This window comes from Aethalodelphis obliquidens, unplaced genomic scaffold (genome assembly GCF_003676395.1).
Source record: "Aethalodelphis obliquidens isolate GAN/ISIS:26980383/991018 unplaced genomic scaffold, ASM367639v1 scaffold83, whole genome shotgun sequence".
Lineage (NCBI taxonomy): Eukaryota > Metazoa > Chordata > Mammalia > Artiodactyla > Delphinidae > Aethalodelphis > Aethalodelphis obliquidens.
In genome coordinates, this window is record NW_020838027.1 from 769,353 (window position 1) to 795,160 (window position 25,808).

At 50.6% G+C, this 25,808-nt stretch overlaps 1 protein-coding gene across 1 annotated transcript; it reads left to right on the top strand.

The window, feature by feature from the left end:
- Window positions 1-2,232: 2,232 nt before the first annotated feature.
- Window positions 2,233-14,707, top strand: HDHD5 (haloacid dehalogenase like hydrolase domain containing 5). The gene is made up of 8 exons (XM_027093115.1): window positions 2,233-2,365; window positions 6,489-6,692; window positions 7,562-7,674; window positions 8,970-9,063; window positions 10,222-10,255; window positions 11,644-11,818; window positions 13,544-13,732; window positions 14,054-14,707. Exons 1-8 carry the CDS (start codon window positions 2,258-2,260, stop codon window positions 14,337-14,339), a joined length of 1,203 nt encoding a protein of 400 aa, XP_026948916.1. The 5' UTR covers window positions 2,233-2,257; the 3' UTR covers window positions 14,340-14,707.
- Window positions 14,708-25,808: the final 11,101 nt, after the last annotated feature.

Genomic DNA, 25,808 nt, shown 5'->3' on the forward strand with positions numbered 1-25,808 from the left:
AGAAGCCACAGCAATGAGAAGCCCGTGCACTGCAATGAAGAGTAACCCCCGCTCGCTGCAACTAAGGAAAGCCCACGTGCAGCAACGCAGACACAATGCAGCCAAAAATAAATAAATTAATTAAAGAAATAATAAAGCAATCTACAGATTCAATGCAATCCCTATCAAAATTCCAATAGCATTTTTCACAGAAATAGAACAAACGATCCTAAAATTTGTATGGAACCTGAAAAGACCCGGAGTAGCCAAAGCAACCTTGAGAAAGAACAAGCTGGAAGCATCATGCTCCCTGATCTCAAACTGTATTACAGAGCTGTAGTAATCAAAACAGTATAGTATTGATATAAAAACACATAGATAAGTGAAACAGAATAGACAGCCCAGAAATAAACCCACATACATATGGTCATTTTATTTTTGACAAAGGATCGAAGAACATACAAACGGGAAAGGACAGGGTCTTCAATAAATGGTGTTGGGAAAATTGGACAGTCGCATGCAAGAGATGGAAACTGGACTACAGTCTTACACCATACACAAAAATTAACTCAACATAAAGACGTGAATGTAAGACTTGAAACCATAAAACTAGAAAACATAGGCCGTAATGTCCTTGACATAGGTCTTGGTGATGATTTTTTTGAATCGATACCAAAAGCAAAGGCAACAAAAGCAAAAACAAACAAGTGGGACTACATCAAACTAAAAAGCTTCTGCACAGCAAAGGAAACCATTAACGAAGTGAGAAGGCAACCTATGGAATGGGAGAAGATATCTGTAATTCATATGCCTTATAAGGGGCTAGTATCCAAAATATATAAAGAAGTCATTCTACTCAATAGCAAAAAAGCAAACAATCCAGTTTAGAAATGGGCAGGAGATCTGAACAGACATTTTTCCAAAGAAGACACACAGATGGCCAAACACAAATGAAAAAATGCTCAACATCAGTAATCATCAGGGAAATGCACATCTAAACCACGAGATAACACCTCACCCCTGTTATAATGGCCATCATCAAAGACAAGAGGTGACAAGAGGTGACAAGTGTTGGTGAGGATGTGGAGAAAAGGGAACCTTCATGCACTGTTGGTTGGGATGTAAACTGGTGCAGCCACTGTGGAAACCAGTATGGCGGTTCCTCAAAAAGTTAAAAATAGAACTACCATATGATTCAGCAATTCTACTTTTGGGTATTTACCCAAAGAAAACGAAAACGCTAACTTGAAAAGATATATACACCTCTATGTTCATTGCTGCATTATTCACAATAGCCAAGATATAGAAGCCACCTAAGTGCCCCTCAGTGGTTGAATGGACAAAGAAGATGTGATATATATACGTATAATATATAATATATAGTATTCAGTCACAAGATAATATTATAAAAATTATAAGTTTAAAATTATAAAATATTATATATCATTATAAATATATTATATATTTAAAAAACAATATTATTCAGCCACAAAAAGGAAATGCTGCCCTTTGCAGCAATGAGGATGGACCTTGAGCGTATTACACTTAGAGAAATAAGCCAGAGAAAAACAAATACTGTATAAGTTCACTTGCATTTGGAATCTAAGAAACAAACTAGCCAAGCTCATAGATCCAGAGAACAAAATTGGTGGTTGCCAGAGGTGGGGGGTGAGGTTGGCGAAGTGCGTGAAGGGGTCAAGAAGTACAAACTGGGCTTCCCTGGTGGCGCAGTGATTGAGAATCCACCTGCCAACGCAGGGCACACGGGTTCGATCCCTGGTCCAGGAAGATCCCACATGCCACGGAGCAATTAAGCCCGTGCGCCACAACTACTGAGCCTGCGCTCTAGAGCCCGTAGGCCACAACTACTGAGCCTGCGTGCCGCAACTACTGAAGCCCACGTGCCTAGAGCCCGTGCTCCGCACCAAGAGAAGCCACGGCAATGAGAAGCCCGCGCACCGCAACGAAGAGTATTCCCTGCTCACAGCAACTATAGAAAGCCCACGTGCAGCAACGAAGAACCAATGTGGCCAAAAATAAATAAATAAAAAATAAATAAATTAAAAAAAAAAAAGAAGTACAAACTTTCAGTTATCGGATAAAACCCAAAGACGGAGGCGGAACAAAACGGAGTTTGTTTTGCTCCCGAGATGCCCCACGCCCCACCCCACCCCGGACACGGAGGCGGGACTACAGCTCCCGAGGTGCCCCGGGCGCCACCGGTCCGTGATTGGCTGAGCGGCGGTCAGGCGTGCGCGGTGCGCGCAGGAGGCGGCCCATGGCTGCCCTCGGCGAGGCGGCGGCGCGGTGGGCACCCGGACTGTGGCGGCGGGCGGCGCGCTCGGCCACGGGGTTCGGGGGCCGCCGTTTCGCGAGCGGCTCGCAGGTGAGGGCGGAGAGTGCGGGGCGGCGGCGGGAGGCCGTGAGGCCTCGCGGGCCGGGCTCGGAGCAGGGTGTCCGGCCTCCGGACGTCACTCCCCCGCGTGTGGTGACATCACGTCCCCTGGGGCCCCGCCGCGCGGGTCCCTGGCTCCCCGGGGCTCCGTCCACAGAGCCCGGGGGCGAGGCGTGACCCCGTCGCTCGCGGGGGCGACCGGGGGGCGGGGACGCGGGACCCCGTGACTCGCCCGCCGGGATGTGATCCAGGAGGACTCTGCTGCCCCCGCCCCGCGGGACCTGACTTTCCGGACTTTCCCGGTGGAGAGAGTAGGAGGAGGGAAGAAAGGATGCGGCACCGGCTAAGGGATCAGTCCTGCCCGGGCCGCTTACTGCCTGTTTGACTTAAGGCAAAGTGCCGCTGCCCCTCAGTGTCCGCAGGGGACCCCTAAACCCGCGGGTGCTCGAGTCCCACAGCCGACCCTGCATCCGCGGACTCGGCATCCGCGGAACCGGCACCCGCGGATCCACCAACCGCCATGGTGTGTGGGTCCACAGTACTTAGCTTTCTAAGCCTGGCTTTCCCCGTGTGTGTACCAGGGTGAGTCCTTACCTTGCAGTGTTTTTGCTAGAGGGTACTTGGGGTACTTTGTGTGATGTAGGTGCAGTGCTTTGCACAGTCACCGCATGTAGTAAATTCTTACAAACATGGAGCTGGTTGGAGTGGACAGTGTGCTGGACGGTAATTGTGATGCTGTTGTTGGAAGCACACCAGCCAGTTCCAGATAAGAAGCAAAAACACAAGGAACATCTTAGTGGTCCCTTCATTTAAAACTAATCTGAAGACCACACTTCTTTTTTGTTTTTTGCGGTACCCGGGCCTCTCACTATTGTGGCCTCTCCCGTTGCGGAGCACAGGCTCCGGACGCGCAGGCCCAGCGGCCATGGCTCACGGGCCCAGCCGCTCCGCGGCATATGGGATCTTCCCGGACCGGGGCACAAACCCGTGTCTCCTGCATCGGCAGGCGGACTCTCAACCACTGCACCACCAGGGAAGCCCCCACACTTCTTTTTTTTTTTTTTTTTTTTTGCTGTACACGGGCCCCTCACTGCTGTGGCCTCTCCCGCTGTGGAGCACAGGCTCCGGACGCGCAGGCCCAGCGGCCATGGCTCATGGGCTTAGCCGCTCCAAGACATGTGGGATCCCCCCGGACTGGGGCACGAACCCATGTCCCCTGCATCGGCAGGTGGACTCTCAACCACTGCGCCACCAGGGAAGCCCAACACTTCTTTTTTTTAAATTTTTTAATTTAAATTTTTTTTTGGCCACGCCATGCGTCTTGTGGGATCTTAGTTCCCCAATCCGCGATTGAACCCAGGCCTTCGGCAGTGAAAGCACGGAGTTCTAATTCACTGGACCACCAGGGAATTCCTAAGGCTGCACTTTTAAAAATTCATGTATAGTTGATTTACAGTGTTGTGTTAGTTTCAGGTATACAGCACAGTGATTCAGTTATACATATATATTGTTTTTCAGATTCTTTTCCGTTATAGGTTATTACAAGACATTGAGTATAGTTCCCTGTGCTATACAGTAGGTCCTTTTTGTTTATTTTATATTTAGTAAAAATCCACACATTTTATAACTGCCACAAATATGAACTTTAATTAGAAGATCTGCATAATACCCAGGACTAGTTTAAAAAAACATGAAGTGAGAAAGAAGAAAAATCAAAATACAGATACAGAAGAGAATGAAAAGAAAAAAAAAAGAATGAAAAGAAAAAAACCTAACCCTATGTCCTTTTCTCGAGGTGCCTTCACTCAAAAAAATATTTAATAGATGTTATTCTTTTAGAGCAGTTTTAGGTTTTCAGGAAAGCTCAGCAGAAAGTGTAGAGAAGCCCCACATACCACCCCTCCCCCTGTTTCCCCTCTTGCTAACATCTCACACGAATGTGGCATGTTTGTTAACAATTACTGGGGGCCTTTCATTTCTAGGTGGCTGGGTGCCTGGTTCTCTGTGTGCACTCACCTGAGGGGTTGGGGGTTGTGGTTACACACTGCACAGAACAGATGACAGAGCGTCGAGGATATTGCTAAATTGTCCAACAGATGAGGGAGCGTCGGGGGTATTGCTAAATTGTCCTGAGACTTCCTTGTTCTAAGTAGCAGGGTCTGTGTGCTCTTATGTCTAAGGGAGCACATCTTGTGACTGTTTAGGATTGGCCACTAAGACCAGTAAAACTGTACGGTTAACTTTGGCAGCCATCAGCACAAACAAGCTGTTTTATTTTTTTAACTGTGTAATTGTCAAAAATCTAAGAACAATATTATGAACTCCAAAACCCATCTTCCGGGTTCAGCAGTTATTAACATTTTGCCGCACTTGCTTTGCTTGTCTCCCCCCCACACTTTTTTTTTGTGTGGCTCTAAGATTTTAAAACAAATCCCTGATTTCTTGTCCTTTGAACCCTAAATTCTTCTGTGTGTACCTTTAGGAAAATAAGGGTTTTTTGAACATAAGTACAGTGTGTGTGCGATGAAAGTGGCTTGACTTAGCTGGCGCCAACAAAAGGAAAATGACAAACAGGTTAGGTTGGATTTTTCTGACAACTGAAAAACATCGTGTATGTTAACGGTTCATAAAATAAGAAATGGGATGAATTTTTTAAAAGGATAGCGTTCAACTTTGTAAATCCAAGAAATGCAGATTGAGAGGAGATAATCACTTCTTTAAACTTTGAAATTAACAAGATGTTTGATACTTAAACTCTTTGATACTGTGAAAATCATCCTTGGCAAGGGTACCAGGGTCCATGTGAGTTGATACTGTTTTGGAAAACAACTTGTCAGTAGGTGTTATGTCATTGTAATGTTTGCACTTTTTTGGCTTATTACTCTTGCTTTTAAGAATCTAGTTTAAAAGGGCTTCCCTGGTGGCGCAGTGGTTAACAAGCCACCTGCCAGTGCAGGGGACACGGGTTCGAGCCCTGGTCCTGGAAGGTCCCACATGCCGCAGAGCAGCTAAGCCCGTGCGCCACAACTACTGAGCCTGCGCTCTAGAGCCCGCGAACCACAACTACTGAGCCCACGTGCCTAGAGCCCGTGCTCCGCAACAAGAGAAGCCACTGCAATGAGAAGTCCGCGCACCACAACAAAGAGTAGCCCCCGCTCGCCACAACTAGAGAGAGCCCACGTGCAGCAACAAAGACCCAACGCAGCCAAAAATAAATAAATTAAAAAAAAAAGAATCTAGCTTAAGGAAAAGTCCATAATATGGAAAAATCAGTAAGCATGAAGAGTTCCTTATAGCATAATTTGTAGTCGCAGAAATGTGGAAAAACCTAAATGTCTGAAACAGGGGAAACCTAATGTTAGCGGAGTATTCACTCAGGGTATTATGTAGCCAGAAACGTGTGTAGGTGGTAGGTCTGCGTGTATCAATATGGAAAGATAACCAAGGGATACCAACGAGAAAAAGCAAGACGGAAAAGAAAGCACAACACAGTACCATTTGTGTGTTAGCTAAAAGGTAAGAAAGTAGAACCATCCATGAAAAGTTTCTGGAAAATACACAAGAAGGGATGGTACTGGGCAGAAGTGGAAGCAAGAAACTTAAAAATTCTTTTTCTGTATCGTCTGTAGCAACTGAGTGTTTTTTTAAAAAAACTCTGTGCGTGTTGTTACGATAAAACAAAATTCTAAAAGATGGTTATGAAGACTGTTGTAACAGATAAAAATGCTTCATGTCAAGCAAAAAAAAAACAAGATGCAAAATTGTACGTATAAGGTGCAGTCATAGCCGCGTGACAAACGTAAGAATAGAGAAAGGAGATGAAAGGAAATACTGGTCGGTTGCTTTAAAGTGCTCGGCTTGTTTCTGAATTTCTCTATTTGCCAATTAAAAACATTCCTTTTTATTAATTATGCAAAAATAACTTGAACAAAATAGTTGTATGCTTAAAAATACCTGAAAAGGCTTAATTCTTTGTTGCAGATGGATTTGCCCTGTCGGCAACCCCGAGTCCTCACCTTGCGTTCGAGGCCCGGTCCGGCCCGGGGGTGGGGATGAGGCTCCCCGGTCCCCTCTGCCTCGACTCAGGGGCCGTTCTCGTCTCCCCTCCATGCAGAGCCCTCCCACCTTCGGGTTCCTGTTGGACATCGATGGGGTGCTGGTTCGGGGCCACCAGGTCATCCCCGCTGCGAGGGAGGCCTTCCGCAGGCTCGTGGACCCCCAGGGGCAGCTGCGGGTGCCCGTGGTCTTTGTCACGAACGCGGGGAACATCTTACAGTGCAGCAAAGCCCAGGAGCTGTCAGCCCTGCTGGGCTTCCAGGTAAGGAGCGGCTGGAGACAGGAGGCTGAGGACCTGGTTCCCATGGAGCCCCCTCTCCAGCCCTGTGTCGCCTGCCCTGTGGGGGGACAATATGGATGAGCCCGGTACACATCTTCCTGCTGGAAAAATAACCTGAAGTTCAAGGCCAAACTCAGAGGGTAGAGCCTCATCATCAGGGTCATTTTTTATGAAACTGTACACGTTGAGCACAGAAATCCCACCTGTGGACTTGGCCGTTTCCATCTTTCCTCCTGGCCTCAGGGACGTGTGTTTCTAAATCTCCGTGCACCAGGTGGGACTCTGCAGTATAGCCCTTGTTCCTCATAAGTAAGATGACACAGCTCAACGAGCTCTGTCCCTTGTCACCCCCCTGCGGCTCCCACCGTCCCCACATTGACACGTTCTTTGTTGGCAGTGGCTTTGGTTCTTGGAAGGAGCCCTTTGGAACCGAGAGAGTAGATCCCATGCCGATCGGCTGGGAGACACTGCTCGGGGAGGAGACCGGTTCCTACCCTGGTGTCTGGACAGTGGGGCTGCGCAGCTGCCATTAGCATAAATGCTGAAAAGCCAGGTCTTCACGTAGAACTGAAAATAGTCAGAGGTGGAGGCGGGTCTGAGCTCATGCACGAACCCTGTGGTTCCCGTCGGGCTGAGAAATCGGGGTGTTGGGAGCTGGGCCGGTGGGGCCCATGGTGGCCACATCTCCTGTGGGCTCTGGTGTCCGGGTCCCCTCATACCTGTTGGGGTAGTTCTGGAAGGGTTGGGCCCCCCTTCTGGGCAGGTTTCTCCTTCCTGGGCCGGGGAGCCAGCTCCCTGCTGCTGCCCTCACATGCGTGTCCTCTGCTCTCCATCTCTCGGCGGCCCTGCAGGTGGAGCCCGACCAGGTGATACTGTCCCACAGCCCCATGAAGCTCTTCTCGCAGCATCACGACAAGCGGATGCTGGTGTCTGGGCAGGGGCCCCTGGTGGAAAACGCCCGAGCGTATCCTTTTGCTGCTTCCTGCTCTGCTGTCCTTGCCCGGCTGAAAGGACCGGGGTCAGGAGCTCTGGGCGCCTGTGGGAGGGAGGGAGGGAGGGCACTTCCCAGGGTGGCCAGCCCTGGTTCCCCGGGGGTTCCTGGAAGCCAGCCCACCGCCTCGGGGCCTGCTGGGCAGCTCACAGAGCAGATTCCTGCCCGTTCCCTGCAGAGCCTGACTCACGGGGTCTGAGAACCCAGGCGGTTCTGTGGTTCGGTTTGGGACCCACAGCTCCCTGAGCGTGTCTGCAGGGAGCTCAGCCCCGGGCATGTGCTCAGTGAGAACGTGTCCCTGCTCTGAAGCGGCTCGTTCCTCTGCTGCTTCCGCAAACCAAGGGGGCTGAGCACCGCCTGTGCGTGGCCGCGTGCTCGGGGCCAGAGCAGCACACGGCTGGTGCTTCACCAGGGCTCCCGCTTGAGGTGGCGGAGTGACACACCAGGAGCCGTGCAGGCGTGCTTAGGACGGCGTGTGGCCAGAGGCTGGGAAGAGCAGAGTGGGTCCGAGTGTCACAGATGCGGGGGGGTCCACCCTGGGGCGGGGGTCCCCTGTGGCTTCATGGGGGCTGGCTGTGCCGCAGGAGGGGGCGTAGCTGGGGAGCCTGCCGAGAGGAGGCTGGGAGGATGCCCGGAGCAGGAGGCCGGGATGGGGTCGGGTCGGGAGGGGGGCCAGGAAGGACAGCGCTGGGCTTGGGAGCCTCAGACGTGAATGCTGAGGAGCACGGGTCTGTGCGGTTGTATTGCTGACGGAAGCATCATTCTGGGGAGATGTGTTTTGAGGTGATCTGAACCTGCGTCCAGTTAAGACTGCCAGCGGGGTCTGAGGACAGGAACACGGCGGCAGGTGTTGGAGGGTAAGGCTGCAGCGGGCATGCTCCCCACGGCCTCCCTTCTGGCTGAATCGGGTCCATCGTCCAGATTTAGCTCCGGTCTGGCTTCTCCAGACCCTGCTCGGCTTCCTCCCCGCCGAGGAGTCTCCTCTGAACTGTCCTCAGAGCCCTGGTTCTCATGGCCCTGGGCCAGCGTGAGCTTGAGGATGGGGCTTCCTGTGAGCCTTTGCGCGGGCGGTGCCCAGAGTCGGCCAAGCCCCCGGGTGTCCCCACCGCCTGCGCCCACGCCTGCCTGCAGCGCTCCTGGTCAGCGCTGGCCTCACGGGGCTCTGTCTGGGGTCGGGGCGGGTGGGGTTGATGTGGGCTGCGGTGGGTCCCTCACTTTAAAGGCGTCTCCCCGGCACTGGGCAGCTTTGCTTCCTGACCTCCCTCCAGACTGGGCTTCAAGCACGTGGTCACAGTGGACGAGCTGCGGGCGGCCTTCCCTGTGCTGGACATGGTGGATCTGCAGCGGCGGCCCAAGACCACGGTAATGGGACACGCTCGGGCCTCCCCGCTGACCCTGCAGCCCTTCCCTCTCCGAGCTGCCTTCTCGGAGGGCAGGGCACGTCTGGCCGAGGCCTTTGTTCCCGGACACACGTTGTCGGGGGTGGTGAGCAGGGCTGTCCCCTCCCTCCAGAGCCCTCGTGTCCCCTCCAGGTGGTAGTTTTGTGATTTATCAGCTTTCCTAGTTGCTTGGAGAACCGCTGGTGTTAAGTTAATCGCTGCTCTGCTGTCCTGGAGCTCCTTACAGAGGGCTGGCCTGGTGGCAAGTGGCTTCCTGTGAAAGCACTGGCGGCCTGAGCGTCTGCTCGGGGTCCTTTGGGTTTGGCTCATATTTGAACCTTATCTTTTCCGACCAGCGGTCACGGGGCCTCTCGTTGACCCTCTAGGGTGACCGCCCGTCTCCTGATGCCCCTTCGCCCCCTTGTTCCCTGCATGAACTCTGTGTCTATCACAGAGTGTCTGTCACCGCCTGTTCGAAGTCAGTGCATGTCAAAGTTTGATGAACTGCAGTTATAAACAGACAGGCCTGCTTTTGTTTGTCTGTGTAACTCTAGTCCCCCCCCCCCCCCCCGCCTTCCGAGGGCTCCCCCACCTTTGAGCTGCGCACGTTATGTGCAGAACCAGGTGCCAGAGTTGGCATGGCTCTCAGAGCAGCGCAGAGACAGCCCCGCCCCCTGCCCAGGAGCCCCCTGCCGCGGCTCGCCCCAGGTCTCCGCTGGTTACTGGCAGAGCCGAGGGCAGGGGAGCTGTTCCTAGAAGGAATGGGCCCCCAGGCCGTGGTCCAGTGATGGCCCTGCCTCCTGAGTGATGTCAAGCTCCCGTCCCTTCCTGGGCTCACCTCGTCCTCTGCCACCTGATTCCAGACTCTCACCTCCTGTCCTTGCTGGAGGAGGACAGCTGAGCAGCCGTCCCCTGGCTGACCTACATGCTTGGTGCCCGCCGGCCTGGGGTGTGGCCGGCCGGAGCGCGCTCTCCTCCTGTCCCCGAGGACCTCTGCCCTCGGTCCTGTCCCTTTCTCCTCGGCCTGGGCTAGACCGAAGGGTCTTCCGTCTGTCAGGCACGTGTCTCTCCTCCCACCCCTTGGAAACCGGGCGTGGAAGGTGACCGTGGCCTTGACGGGCTTGCTCTTTGTCTCTCGCAGCCCCTCCCAAGGAACGACTTCCCTGCGATCGAAGGTAATGAGGTCCCTGCGTGATGTGGGCGGGCTGTCCCCGCAGGCCCTGCAGCTGGGCGGTGTGGCTGGGACGTTGGGCGCTGGGTCTCCTGGGCTCTGGTCTCGGGTCTGCCGGTCACTGCCTCTGAGACATTAGCTGCTAAGCTTTCCTTCCCCGCGTCACTTGCCCTGTTGTTCCAGGAAAACCTAAGTGTGGAAAACCTAAGTGTGGAAAAAAGCTACCTAAGGAAGCCTGGTGCGGTGTTTCTCAGCCCTATTAAGTCCAGTTCTCCCTGGGTAACAAAAATATTGTAATGTCCCCTTTACCACCCTAAATGAATGCTTTCCTATACGCAAATATTAAAAATTAATTAATTCATGGTAAAGCCCTAATTGTAATAGGGAGAAATAAAAGGAAGCGTTTTTTAGTAAGGTCATCTGCATTTCAATATGTAGTAATTATCCAGGAAGGCATAATTAAGTAGCGAAATGATTATACCAAAAGTAGAATCCCCATGAATGTTACAGCTGCCAATGCAGTGTGTTTACAGGTGTGTTTCATTGGTGACTCAGAAATTAGGAGCAGTCACTGGTGATGTCACTGGTGATGCGGTTTTCCAAAATGGGGAATAGCTCTTGGCAAAGTTGTGAAAAAATAAAGTACGTCTTCTCTTGACTAACATGATAGTTGTATTTTTGGAAAAATCAGTGCTTATGAAAAGTCTAGCAAAAAATACTTTGTGTGGAATAGAATTAGGGTTTCGGCTCAGTTAATTACAAGCAAGTTGTTCTCCTGTGTGAGTGTCAGCTATTAATAGACGTGGGGAAGGTTTTGACTCTGCAGAATGTCCTGAGCCTCTTGCATCCCAGTCTTCTCCCGGGCCTCCCCAGTAGTGTCAGTCCTTGTGACAGGTGAAACATGTCCCGGGGGTGGCCTGCGCACTGGGGCCACGGTCTGGCCCAGCTCCCCAGTCTTGCAGCTGGCCTTGCTGACGCGTGTGCAGCATGGCTTCCGTGCTCTGTCAGGTCTCATTGTATCCTCCTCCCAGCGTGGGTGTTGTCCTCATGTAGCTGAGGAAGCTTAGACATGGTGAGAACTGGCCCCAGTCCCAGAGGGACGTGGACAGCGTCAGGCCTGTGACCCCGTCTCCCTGCCATGTGGCCGAGTGACCCCTGGGGCTTGGGGGACGTGGCTGGGCGGGTGGGGTGCTGTGCAGGGCGTCGGTCAGCAGGGGCTGCTGCTTCTCTGCCTCTAACCCTCAGGACGTCCTGGTGGACACACTGAGGAGCCCTCGGGAGCTCCTGGGCTCGGCTTCGTCCACCTCCCGGGACCCACGCCCCCAGCGGGGCCATGCGCCCCAGGCCTCCCGAGGCCCTTCCACGCCGGCTCACCCCACCCCCACTCTGCAGGGGTGCTTCTCCTTGGGGAGCCCGTGCGCTGGGAGACGAGCCTGCAGCTGATCATGGACATCCTCCTCAGCGATGGGAACCCCGGCACCGGCCTGGCGACGGCCCCCTATCCCCACCTCCCTGTCCTGGCCAGCAACACGGACCTCCTCTGGATGGCCGAAGCCAAGATGCCCAGGTGAGGACTCGGGGTCCCTGCCTTGGCCCTGGGGGCCACCTCCAGCTGCCTCCTGGGCAGTCCTGCTGACGGCGCCTCGAGCCGCCCCAGTGCTCTGGGCTCAGACCCCTCCTCTAGGCCCTGGAGTTGCCATGGTAACCTGGCCTCTGGGAGCTGTCTCCAGGGTCTCTTCACATACTGATTGATAAACGAAAACTACCACTCAGTGAGCACGGAAGGTGGATCGGGATGGTCTTTAACCCCCGGCCCCGACAGAGTCTAACAGGACGTGCTTCTTCTGGCTAGAGGAACCCAAGTGATGCTCAGTTCCTGTTATCCAGCTGCCCTTCCCTCGCTGCCTTCACCCTGTGGTGCTGGCTCTTTCACTTCTTTGTTTCCTTCTGCCCATAAGACGTTGGGGAGGGGAGAGTAGGCGTCATTCCGAGGCCCCTGGACCAGTCACTTCCTCAGAGGCCCTCAGGCTCCAGGCAGGCCCCCACCCCGTCCGCCCGGCACTGAGCACAGCACAGGCTGCCGTTTTGCTGGCCCTCAGGTTGCCTTCCTGGAGGGGCAGCTGCCGGTGCCATGTGGCTGCTCTTGTCTGCGAGGCCAAAGCCTGGAGTTTCTCCCCCTGCCCTGCCTCCCAGCGAGCTGTGTGGTGGATCCGCCACTGAGGGCCTGAGGGCCCAGCACTGAGCCCAAGGAGATGGGGATCACTGTGTTCTCTCTCAAGTGCATTTCTGCAGCTCGAGGTCAGGTATTTTTTCTGGAACATTCTTCCTAGAGTTCGGGTTTGCTGACACTAGGTGAAGGGGGTTGGTTATGTAGGCTGTGGACTGAATGGCAGGAGGCAAATTACTATTTATAAAGCAGATTTGAGATCACTTTTTCATTCAATAATTTCAAAATTGAAAGTAGAATTCAGTATATGCATAAGTGACACTGAAATGTAACTTCAAGGTACTGAACAGTATCCAAGAGGATTTGATCTAGCAGCAAGGGATGAAAACCCAAAAGAAAAGAATCTTAAACGAGATGGAAGTTTGTTATTGTGAAGAAGTCCACCCATCAGGGACACAGGCACCTTAGCCCTTTACTATGTAATCCAAAGGGCTGCCTGATCTCCAGCCATCGTGTCAGCATTCCAGTCAGCAGGAGGGAGTACGGGGAGGGTAGAGAAGAGCACCCCCTCCCCAGTTTCCAGGCTCCTTTCCAGGAGGGTAGTGCAGCACTTGTGATTTCATTGACTCTTAGGCTGTAGCTTAGTCACTGGCCATACACTTAGCTGCAGTGGGGGCAGGGAGGGTGCTTTCTGACACTCGGTGGCAGTGTGCTCAGTGAAATTGGCACCGAGGAGTGAGGTGGGATGCCAGCCAGTATTCTGCCCAAGTCTAAGGCAGAATTGAAGCTGGGTCTCTGGTTCCAGCTCCACACCTTGGGCAGGCTACTCCATCTCTGGGCCTCAGTTTTCTCACCTGTGCAATGAGGAGAATGAACGCCACCTCATCGGGTTTTTCTAAGGGTTGAACGTGATGTGCCTGCCATCTCCAGCGCTGGGACAGCGCTCAATAGAGGTCAGAGAGTCGCAGGCCATCAATGCACATCCTAAGCGTGACGGCCTCTCACCAGAAGTGATTCGCTTTGCCCTGTCACCGTGCTCTGTGCCACCGCGAGAGGGTGGCACACAGGGCATGCCTGAGCCTTGGGGCCCGGGGAGGGGACCGAGCGCCGCTTTTCCTCTGGCAGGTTCGGCCACGGCACCTTCCTGCTGTGCCTGGAGGCCGTTTACCGGAAGGTGACGGGCAGAGAGCTCTGCTACACGGGCCTAATGGGCAAGCCCAGCCTCCTCACCTACCAGTACGCGGAGGGCCTGCTCGCCAGGCAGGCGGCGCGGCGGGGCTGGGCGGCCCCGATCCGGAGTCTCTACGCCGTGGGGTGAGCCCCGCACCCCTCCTCCGCCCCCTGCGACGCGCCCCCTCCCCCAGTGCTCACCCCTAGCCCCTGTGTCCCCGCCCTTCCATCCTCGAGACATGCCCCCCCGCAGTGGTCACCCGCGGGTCCCTGTGTCCCCGCCCCTCCATCCCCAAGACGCGCCCCCCTCCCCCAGTGCTCACCCCCCGCCCCCGTGTCCCCGCCCTTCCGTCCCCAGAGACGCGCCCCCCTCCCCCAGTGGTCACCTGTGGGCCACCCCTCTCCCCAACCCCCTGCCGTCCCTGCACCTCCACCAGCGCACTGAACTGTGCCTTCTCTCCCCAGTGACAACCCCATGTCCGACATCTATGGGGCCAACCTGTTCCACCAGCACCTGCAGACAAGGCGGGAGGGGGTGGCCCGGAGCTGCGCCTCCATCCTGGTGTGCACCGGCGTGTACAGCCCCCAGGCCCAGGGGCCCGCCGCTCCCTCCCTGGGTGGCGAGGGGCCTCCGTTCCACGGGCACCGGGACCTTGGCTTCAACCCGGGGCTCCTGCAGGCGGCCCACGTGGTGAGCGACGTGCACGAGGCCGTGCGGCTGGTCCTCGGCAAGGAGGGCTGGGCTCTGTAGCAGAGAGGGAGGTGGGCCCGCTGGCTGCCCCCTGCCCACCGCCTCCCCGCCTCCCGGCCAGCATGGTGACACTCTCGCTCCTCCTGGGCGGGGCCGCACTATTGTTCCCGGGGTAGCATTTGGGTATCAGCCTCAGATTTTTCTAGGCTGGTTCCTGTCTGCCTGTGCTGGCAGCCTGACCCCAGGCTCGTCCTCACTCTGGGGGGTCTTCTGCAGAAGAGGAGGCGGTGCTGCCTCTGCCCGCTGCCAGCACGGGCTGTAACTCACTCTTAGACACTACTTTTTATGGTAGTTTAGCTTATTGCCCAGAGACTTTGGACTTATTTTTTTAAGTTAAAATAATTGTAATAAATATTCATTTTGCTGTCTCTTGTAAAGCTCTGTCTGGAATGTACTAAAAAGTCCTGTGGGGGAAGGCTCGTGGGCTGGCGGGGTGGGTGACCTTGAGGCCCAGGCGCTGGTGGCATTTCAGTCCCGTGAGCGCTGACCCCAGCACACCGCAGTCTGGGCCGCGAGCCCCGAGGCCTGCCGTTGACTTAGCCGCTTCCCTGACGTGGAAAGAAAGGAGCTTTTCCTCTGGCGGCTCTGAACCCGTGTGTCTCGTACTTCTCCGTGTCGCGGTGGCCCGGTGAGACCCTTCAGCACAGCCCCGTCTGACCCCAGCAGCACCGGCCAGCTGCTCCCTCCCCTCTCCAAACCCTTGTCCCTGGGCAGCACCTGGGCTCCAGGGAGAGGCCAGCGGTGCCCTGCCCTTGAGCGCCAGGGCTGGGCCAGCCCACCTGCGCCCCCAGCGCCCCCAGACAACAGCAGCTCCTCCCCGTGTGCAGCCCGGCCTCACCTGCAGAACACCCGGGCCAGGGCCCCTCCAGCCCCCGACGCCCCTGGCAGCCTCCCCACTGGTCTACCCCACAGGCCCAGTCAGATGGGAGGTCTGGTCTCTCAGAGGGTCAGGCCCCCCGTGACTTCTCACCACAGCATGGGTGCCTCCCCTCCATCCTGTTCCACCACTTTCCCCTCCACGTTTCGTGGGTCCCCCACGTGCCCTCCTGCCTCAGGGCCTCTTGCACTCGCGGTTCCCTTCCTTCCGACATCCGCGAAGCTCTGTCCCTTTTTAAGGGTCTGGGAATTGTCCCCTCGGAGAGACTCCCTCAACTTCCTATAAAAAGCAGCGCTCTGGGACTCCCCTGGCGGTCTAGCAGTTAAGACTCCGCGCTTCCGCTTCGGGGGCACGGGTTCCATCCCTGGTTGGGGAACTAAGATCCCAGTGCAGTGTGGTGCAGCAAGAAACAAAAAACAAGACAAAACAAGCAGCGCTCTCTGCTGGCCTGCGTCGTGTTCCCCACGGTCCTTATCACCCCATGACCTGTATTTACTCCTTATTGCCCGTCTTCTGCTAAAATACGAGCGCTGAGGACTGTCCACGCTGGTTCCTTCTCGAGTCCCCACACCCCCATGCCGGGCGCTTGCAGGCCCTGTGGGGCGTCCCACGTCACAGGCAGATGTGGCTTCTCGCCTTTCTGTCCCTTGGGGGTGGGCTGGGGCCCTAGCTCCCCGCTCACAGCCATGCAGCCGTGGGCGATCCCCTCCGCTCTCCAGCTCCTTCCTGTCTGCAGACTGGCGTTGGCGAGGTGGACTCCACAAAGGAGCTATTTTAGGTACCTCACTGTGTCATGTGGGATTTTGTTCAGCTGCCTGTCTCAGAAGCCTGACCACAGCGGCTTGAATGCTTTTGAAGCGTCAGGACGTTGGAGCAGGCGCCTCAAGCCCCCCGCTCGCCCACCTGCAGCACGGCCCCAGCCTCCACGGAGAGGAGGAGAGGGCGAAGACAGAGCAGGTGGGGCTGGACTCCCATAAAGAGCTTTCCCGGAAGGCGCACCTCGCTGGGGACTCCAGTCCTGTCCGGCTGACCAGAGGCGGGGCCCAGAGGCGGGGCCCGGGCACACCATCGTGCCAACAAAATCAGGGCTTGTTCGTGAGGAAGGCGAGTAGAGGGGACGGCGGGCAGGTGGGCAGCAGTTCAGCCCCTGGGACCGAGCTCTGCACTCGCTCTCCGTCTGAGTGCCCAGAGGACGTGTCTGTTGGGCCACTGAGCCACTGGGTCTGGAGGCCTGCGATGCATGTGCTGGCCTTTTCCAGAGCACCTTACACAGGCATCACTGGTCCAAGGTTTGTCAGAGCCTCTCAGAGCCCCTCGCGGAGACACGGTTCTCACCACCCCGGTTTATAAATGAGGGCACGAGGCAGGCCAGCGATCCCTTCCTTTCAGAAACACTGACTGAGGACCCACTTGCTGCCAGGCCCCATGCCGGGCGCCACAGCAGCGACCAGGCATTGGCAACCACACCTGCCTTCGTGGGGTTCGCCTGGTAGTGACCACGCGTCTGAGGTCAGTTAGGAAATGGAGGGGCTGGGCTGACAGCTGGGCCTCCTACTCGGCCATGTCCTCCCGGGACCCTGCCCGCCCTCAGCCAGCCCACTGCCCTTCCCGTGAGTCCTGGAGCAGCTGCTGTTGTGGGTACAGCTCTGCGAGCTTGCCCTGGGCCCAGGAGGCTCACAGGGGTGACTGGGGAGCAGGGGAGGAGTTGGGAAGTCAGCCGGTGTGGCCACGTGCCGAAGAGTCTCGCCGGAGCCCAGGTGGAAGGGACGGGGCGACAGCGTCTGTGTGCCTGCCCCTGGCTCTGCCCCGTGGCTGGCAGCCGCTCTCTGGGGCCCTTTCTCTCCCTTTCTTACTCCTGGTTTCCTGAAGGTGGCAGGAGCCCCTCCAGATGGGGTGCAGGAGCGCGGGCGACTGCAGCAGCATCACGCAGGTGCAGGGCCAAGGGTAGGCCTGGGTACTTGGCTCCGGACGGGTCTCATTGCTCAGGGGCTTTGTCGGGACCCTGGACCAAAACCCACAGGCAGCCGCTTCACTGCTCAGTCTGACTGAGTGAAAATGTTATCTTTTTGTGTTTTGAAGCGGCCAAGCGATTACAGACGAGACGCTGAGAGTCACTCTGAACGGGAAGTAAGTGCACGTTTATAGGAAAGTGATCAACCTAGAGCAGGACTGGACCGTCAGCTGCCCACTTGGGTCCCCAGTCCCGAGCCCCGGCACTTTCTCAGTGTCCCCATGGTGGCGGCAGCTTCTGGCCTCCTGAGGACACCTCTGGGCTGAGGCAGGTGGCGAGCCAGCAGGTAGTCAGGGCTCCCAGCAGAGCTATGGTTGCTGTAGCAACCGGATGCTGCCTTGAGGGCGGAGTTTTAAAATATCTTGGCTATAATAGTTCTTTCCCCCCAATCTCTCTGTCACTTCCCCCGTGCCGCGTGGTGTGGCGAGGCTGGGTCGCCCGGGGACGCCTGCCTGCTCTCTGCCTGGGGCTCCTGGCAGCTTCTTGGGGGGCTGGATGTGGGAGGAGTGTCTCTGGGTGTGAACTGCTGCGAAGCTGTCAGGCTTTTGCTTCCAGCCTTCTCCAGCTCTTGGATCCAAAAACCTTCTGTCATTTTCTCTTTTTGGAGAGGCAGAGAAGAGGGGTCTAGCTTGAAACTCCCACCGCCCCCCCAAAAGAAACCTCCTCTCCCTCCTCCCACTCTGGGCCATACCCCTACCAGCACAGCCGCAGCATCCTGGGACCACTCTCTGCAGGGGGAGGGGTGTCCCCTCTTGTCTGCTGTTTCCTTTGGTGTTTCTAACTTCCTCCTTTGGCTTCATTTATTCACTCAACAAATGCCTGTAGCGCACCTACTAAGCCCCTGAAATAAACGAAAAACTGCCTTGTCCCGGGGAATTTCATCCCTGTCTTCATCTTGGACTTGGTCCTATCAGATTTCAAACTTTTTTCTAAAGTTACAGTAATTAAGACAGTGTTCTCTTGGCAGAGGGAGGGGTACAAACCAATGGGACAAAACAGCCCTCAGAAACACATATATGAAAGTACGGCTTAACAAAACAAATGTGTATTTCTCGCTCATTTCATAGGCTGCGGTGGGCTGTGTGCTGTTCTTGGCCTTTCCCTCCAGGTGGAGACTCGGGCATTCAGCCTCCTTCCATTTGTGATGCTGTCATCTTCAAAGAGGGAGGGAGGGTGGATGAACGTGGAGGGACTTGGGTGAGACGTGGTCTTGGTGGTCAGCACTTCTGTTCATGTCCACTGACCACGCACGTGGTTCCAGTGCCACTCCCAAGAGGACAGGGAATGTGAGGAAAAGGAAATGGGATCAGTCGGCGTCTAGCCTGTCTCTGTTGCCCTATTACTGTTTACTAGGATAAAGAAAATTGGATTTGCTTAGTTTTGTTTAAATTCATGAATATATGTTGCAATTTGTTTCTGTATATTTATTGAGTTGATCATAAATGTTTTTCTCCTTTAAACTGTTCATTTGGTAAATGAGATTCATAAATTTTCTTTTCATCTTTAACTCTGCCTTTCATTCCTGTGATAAAACCTAACTGGTTATGTTACATGTCGCTGTCTACCATTAGCTAGAATTTCGTTTATGCTCATAAATGAGACTGGCCTGTACAGTTTAACTTTTTTCTACTGCCTTTGTCTGGTTTTGATATCAATTTTGTATTAGCCTCATAAAATAAATGGTGACGGGGCTTCCCTAGTGGCGCACTGGTTGAGAATCTGCCTGCCAATGCAGGGGACACGGGTTCGAGCCCTGGTCTGGGAAGATCCCACATGCCGCGGAGCAACTAGGCCCGTGAGCCACAACTACTGAGCCTGCGCATCTGGAGCCTGTGCTCCGCCACAAGAGAGGCCGCGACAGTGAGAGGCCCGCGCACCGCGATGAAGAGTGGCCCTCGCTCGCTGCAACTAGAGAAAGCCCTCGCACAGAAACTAAGACCCAACACAGCCAAAAAAATAAAAATTAAAAAAAAATAAAAAAATAAATGGTGACACATTTCATCTTTTCCTATTTTTGGAACAGTTTGTTTAAAATGGGATTTTCAGTGCCTTGAATATTGGTAGAACACACAAAACCATCTGAACCTGGTAAATTTTGGAGGGGAGACTTAATTAATGATTCAATTTCTCTAATAATTAAATGTATATTCAGACTTTTCTACTTAGTTTAGGAAAGTCATGTTTTTCTAGGGAATTTTCCATTTTTCTCTAAGTTTTCAAATACAGTGGTGTAATATTGTTCATAATATTCTCATCATTAAAAATCTGTTTCTGTAGTTAGACATCTTTTTCATTCCTATTATTGCTTTTATTTATGTTTTCTCCCTTTTTTTCTTAATAAATCATGTCAGATCTTTGTGTATTTAAACATCAGGGTTTTTTTTTGTTTTTTTTGTTTTATTTTTGCGGTATGCGGGCCTCTCACTGCTGTGGCCTCTCCCGTTGCAGAGCACAGGCTCCAGACACGCAGGCTCAGCGGCCATGGCTCACAGGCCAAGCTGCTCCGCAGCATGTGGGATCTCCCTGGACCGGGGCATGAACCCGCGTCCCCTGCATCGGCAGGCGGACTCTCAACCACTGCACCACCAGGGAAGCCCTAAACATCAGTTTTTATTATTTCTGTTTTTTTTAAAAATTTATTTATTTCACTTATATTTATTTTTGGCTGCGTTGGGTCTTTGCTGCTGCACGCGGGCTTCTCATTGCGGTGGCTTCTCTAGGTGTGCGGGCTTCAGTAGTTGTGGCGTGCTGGCTCAGCAGTTGTGGCGCACGGGCTCAGTTGCTCCACGGCATGTGGGATCTTCCCGGACCAGGGCTCGAACCCGTGTCCCCCGCACCGGCAGGCGGATTCCCAACCACTGCGCCACCAGGGAAGCCCTTATTTCTGTTTTTATCTTTAATATTTCCTTCTTTATGTTTTCATTGAATTTACTTGTTCTTTCTTCAGTTTATTAATTTGAATGCTTAGCTTATTAATTTGTAGCCTTTCTGCATTTGTAACAAACATTTTAAGGCTATACATTTTCCTCTAAGTTTTGCTTTGGCTGTATCTTGTTCATTTTGTCAAGTAATATTTTCATGATCATTTAATTCTAAGTATTTTCTAATTTTTGTGTGAGTTATTTGGAATAATGTTTAAAATTTTCCAACTGTTTGGGGAGTGATTGGTGATATTTCTGTTGCTGTGTTCTAATCTAATTGCTTTGAGGTCAAAGAATATAGTCTGTACATGATCAGGTTTTATAAATGTTGCACATACATTTGTGAACTGTGTGTGGTATCTAATTTTTTGTAGAGTTCTACATTCAGCCATTAGATCAACCTTGTGTTTAAACTTGTATATGTATTTACCAATGTTTTATCTGTTTGATCTGTTAATTACTGAGAGGTGTGTTTACATCCCCCACTGTAATTAGGTATTTGCCAATTTCTCATTATAATATTATCCATTTTGCTTTATATATATTTTAAGCTATGTTATTATGTACACACAAGTTCAGAATTTTGCTGTCTTTCTGGAACTTGGTTCTTTTATAGCAGCAAATACTTATATAGTACAACATGCCAGCATTTTCTAAGTGCTCTCAATATATTAATTTACTTACCCCTCATAAAAACTCTATGAAGTAGGTGCTATTATTGTCCCCATTTTACAGCTGAGAAAATTGAGGACAGAGAAATTAAGTAACTTGACCAAGGTCACCCAGCTTCTGAGTGGTGGAGTCAGGATTTGAACTCAGAGAGTCTGGCTCTAGCGTGTGTGCCCTTAACTACTATGCTATACTGTCTTCTTTATCACTATATGGTGAAATTCTTTATTTCTAATAATTTTCTTGGGTATAAAGTTTATTTTTTTCTTTTCTTTTCTTTTTTGGCCACGCTGTGTGGCATGCAGGATCTTAGTTCCCCGAATAGAAATTGAAACCGTGCCCCCTACATTGGGAGCACGGAGTCTTAACCACTGGACCACCAGGGAAGTCCCAAAGTTTATTTTTTTCCTAAAGTTAATATAGCCATGCCAGTTTTTTTAGTTAACATTTGCCTGGTTTATTTATATAAATGCATTAAAAATATATATGTCTACATATTTTCTTCAACATTCACTTTCAATCTGTCTTTTTGTTTTAGAGTTATTTCTTATATAAAACCATATAGCTGGGAATTAAAAAAATCGAATCCAATAATCTCTGTTATTTAATAGGACATTTATTGTGATTACTGATATATTTTGCTTTATTTTTTACCATCCATTGCATTCTGGCTCCTGTTATTTCTAATGTGAAGCCTGCTGTCAATCTAACCGTTGTGTTGTGATTTACTGCCTGGTTTCTCTTAAGATCTCTTCCTTTAGATGCTCTCCAGTTTCACATCTGAGCACATGGGAGCATATTTATTTTTATTGATCCTGTTTAGGATTCATTGAGATTCTTAAATCTATGGGTTGGAGAAGTTTTTCCACCAGCTTTGGAAAATTCTCGGCCCAAACTTCTTTCTTATCTTTCCCCCACTCTTTCAAGTTTCTCCTTCTGGAACTTCTATTAGGCATATTTTGAATCTTCCCAATCCACCCACCTTGTCTTTTGATTTCTTTTTATATGTCACAACCTCTAGCTCTCTCTACTGCATTCTAGAGAATGTCATCAGATATGTTATGACATTTACTAAGTCTCTTTAGTTGCCTCTAATCTGCTGCTTAATCCATCTATTATTTAGTTATTTATGTATTTATGGCTGCGTTGGGTCTTTTTTGCTTTGCGCGGGTATTTTTCTGGTTGTGTTGAGCGGGGCTACTCTTTGTTGCGGTGCGCGGGCTTCTCATTGTGGTGGCTTCTCTTGTTGCAGAGCACGGGCTCTGGATGCATGGGCTTCAGTAGTTGCAGCATGTGGGCTTAACAGTTGTGGCTCGCGGGCTCTAGAGCGCAGGCTCCCTGCTTAGTTGCTCTGCGGCATGTGGGATCTTTCTGGACCAGGGCTCGAACCTGTGTCCCCTGCATTGGTAGGCAGATTCTTAACCACTGCACCACCAGGGAAGATTCTTAACCACTGCACCACCAGGGACGTCCCCATCTATTATTTTTTTTCAATGACTATATATTTGAAATCTGAAGTTCTTTTTAAAAAATCTTCATTTTTTTTGTATTAAGAGATTTTTTCTAATATAACATTTAATTCCATTAATGATTTTTAAACTGTTTTTTAAACATTTTCTTAGCGGTTGCTCTAGGGCTAATAATATACATCTTAGCTTATGATTTATACCAATTTAGTTTCAGTGAGATATAGAAACTATGTTTCTATATATTTCTGTTGCCCTCTTCCCTTTTTAGTACTATTATTGTTGCACATATTAGATCTATATATGTTACAGAACCCAATAATACAGTCTTACAATGATTACTTTTATACAATTTTATGTCTTAAAGAAGCTGAGGTCTACTCTCCTTCTATGGGAGAGAAAGTACGTATTTATAAAGTTCGTCACACTAAACTCATTTACCATTTCCGGTTCACTTCATCTTGAGGATTCAAGTTACCATCTGAGGCAGATCTTTGCTTTATTACAGTTTCGCTCCCACCCACCTCCTTTGTGCTCTCATGGGCAAATATATTACATTTTTATATATTAAAGTTCCAACAATACAGTTATAATTATATGGTTTTATGCGATTGCTTTTTTTTTAAAGACAATTTTAAAAATAGCAGTTTTATGTCCACAGCAAAATTGAGAGGAAGGTACAGAGATTTCCCACATACCACCCACTCCCGGCCCATATGCATAGCTCCCCCCAACCCTGCTATCAGCATCCCCCACCAGATGGTACATTTGTTACAATCAAGGAATCTGCATTAACACATCATCATTACCTGAGGTCCATGGTTTACGTTAGGTTCACTCTTAGTGTTGTACCTTGTATGGGTTTGGACAAATTGTACTGATATATATCCATTACAGTGTCATACAGGGTGTTCTCACTGCCCTCAAAGTCCTCTGGGCTTCACCTATTCATCCCTCCCTCCCTCCTGGCTTCTGGCAACCACTGATCTTCTTACTGTCTCCATAGTTCTGCCTTTTCCAGAATGTCATATAGTTGGGATCATACAGTGTGTAACCTTTCTCAGATTGGCTTCTCTCGTTTAGTAAAAGGCATTCAAGTTTCCCCATGTCTTTTCATGGCTTGAGAGCTCTCTTTTTAGTGCTCAATAGTATTCCATTGTGTGAACGTTCCTGGTTTATTTCTCATGTCACCTACTGAGCCAGGCACCTTGGTTGCTTCCAAGTTTGGCAATTATGAGTAAAGCTGCTATAAATACCAAGTGCAGGTTTCTGTGTGGACATAAGTTTTCAACCCCTTTGGGTAAATACCAAGGAGCATGACTGCTGGAAAGCAATATGTTTAGTTTTGTTAAAACTCCAAACTATCTTCCAAAGTGGCTGTACCATTCTGCATTCCCATTGACAACGAACGAGAGTTCCTGTTCTGCATCCTCACCAGCGTTTGGTGTTGTCAGGGCTCTGGAGTTTGGCCATGCTCATAGGTGTGCCGTGGTATCTCACTGTTGTTTTAATTTTCATTTCCCTGCTGACCAGTGATGTTGAGCATCTTTTCATGTGCTTATTTGCCATCTGTATATCTTCTTCGGTGAGGTGTCTGTTAAGGTTCTTCGGCCCATTTTTAGTATTGGGTTGTTTGTTTTCTTACTGTTGAGTTTTAAGAATCCTGTGTATATTTTGGATAACAGCCCTTTATCAGATGTGTCTTTTGCACACATTTTCTTGCAGTCTGTGCTTTGTCTTCTTATTCTCTTGACAGTGTCTTTTGCAGAACAGACATTTTAAATTTTAATAAAGTCTAGTTTACCAATTCTTTCTTTTATAGATCATGTCTTTTTGGTGTTGTATGTAAAAAGTCATCGCCAAACCCCAAGATCTAGGTTATTTCTCTTGTTATCTTTTGGGACTTTTATATTTACTTTTGCATTTTACATTTAGGTATGGAATCCTTTTTGAGTTAATTCTTGTGAAGGGTGTAACGTCTGTGTCTAGATTCATTTTTTTGCTTGTTATTGTCCAGTTGTTCCAGCACCATTTGATGAAAAGATGGTATTGCTTTTTAACTAAGTTAGAAGAAAGGAGAAGAAATACATATTTACATTATTTCCTATAATTACCTATATAATGACCTTTACTGGCAATCTTCGTTTGTGTGTGTGTGTGTGTGTGTGTGTGTGTGGATTTGAATTAGTGCTTCCAGCCTGAAGAACTTCCTTCTATATAGTATTTTTTATAAGGCAGGTGTGCCAGCAACATTTCTCATTTCTTGTTTATCAAAAAATGTATTAATTTCACCTTCAGTTTTGAAAGATAGTTTTGCTGGGCGTAAGAATTTTTCCACCTTTGCTTTCAGGACTTCTAATATGTCATCCCTCTGGCTTCTGGGCTCCACTCTTTCTGATGAGAAGTTTACTGTCACTCTTCTTGGAATCCCCTTGTTTGTGATGCGGTTTTTCTCTTGCTCTGGTCAAGATTTTCTCTTTGTCTTTATCTTTTTTTTCTTTTTTTAAAGATTTATTATTTATTTATTTATATTTGCCTGCGACACGTGGGATCTTAGTTCCCCGACCAGGGATCGAACCCGCGTCCCCTGCATTGTAAGGCAGATTCTTTACCACTGGACCACCAGGGAAGTCCCTGTCTTTATCTTTTAACATTTTGATTGTGATGTGTCTGGCTATGGGTCTCTGCACTTATCCTGCTCAGAGTTTTTGAGTTTCTTGGATGTGTAGATTAATGGTTTTCATCAAATTTGGGAAGCTTTCAGCAGTTTTTCCCTGAATATCTTTTTTCTGCTCCCTTTTTTCTCTCCTGTCCTTCAGATGCTCCCACGTATGTATGTTGATGAAGTCAGTTGTATCCCATCTCTCTCTGAGGTTCTGTTCCTTTTTTTCTTAATTCTTTTTTCTTTGTTCTTCCGAGTGTTTAATTTCTGTCAATGTATCTTTAAGTTGGCTAATTCTTCTGCCAGCTCAAATGTACAGTTGAGTCCCTCATTAGTTTTATATTTTAGCTAAGGTACTTTTCAACTCCAACATTTCCATTTGGTTCTTTCTTTTGATTATTATAATTTCTATCTCTTTATAGACATTCTCTATTTGATAAGGCATTGTCATCATACTTTCCTTTAATTCTTTAAACATGGTTTCCTTTAGTTCCCTGAATATATTATAATAGCTGCTTTGGAGTCCTTGTCTGGTGAATGCAATATCCGGGCCCCTCGAAAGCAGCTTCTACTGTTTGTATTTCTTTCCTGTGTATGGGTCACACTTCCTATTTCTTTACATCTCATAATTTTTTGTTGAAAACTGGACATTTAAGATAATATATTGTAGCGACTCTGGAAACTGTGATCCCTTACCTCCCCCATCCCCCCGCCAGGATTTTTTGTTATTGGTACTTGATTTTTTGTTATTTAGTGATATGGGTAGATGAATTCAGCGAGGTCTGTTTCTCCTGTAGTGCGAAGCCTCTGACGTGTACGCAAATCTCCCTGCCCCCTGGGATGGCCACAGTGTTAGCTGGGTT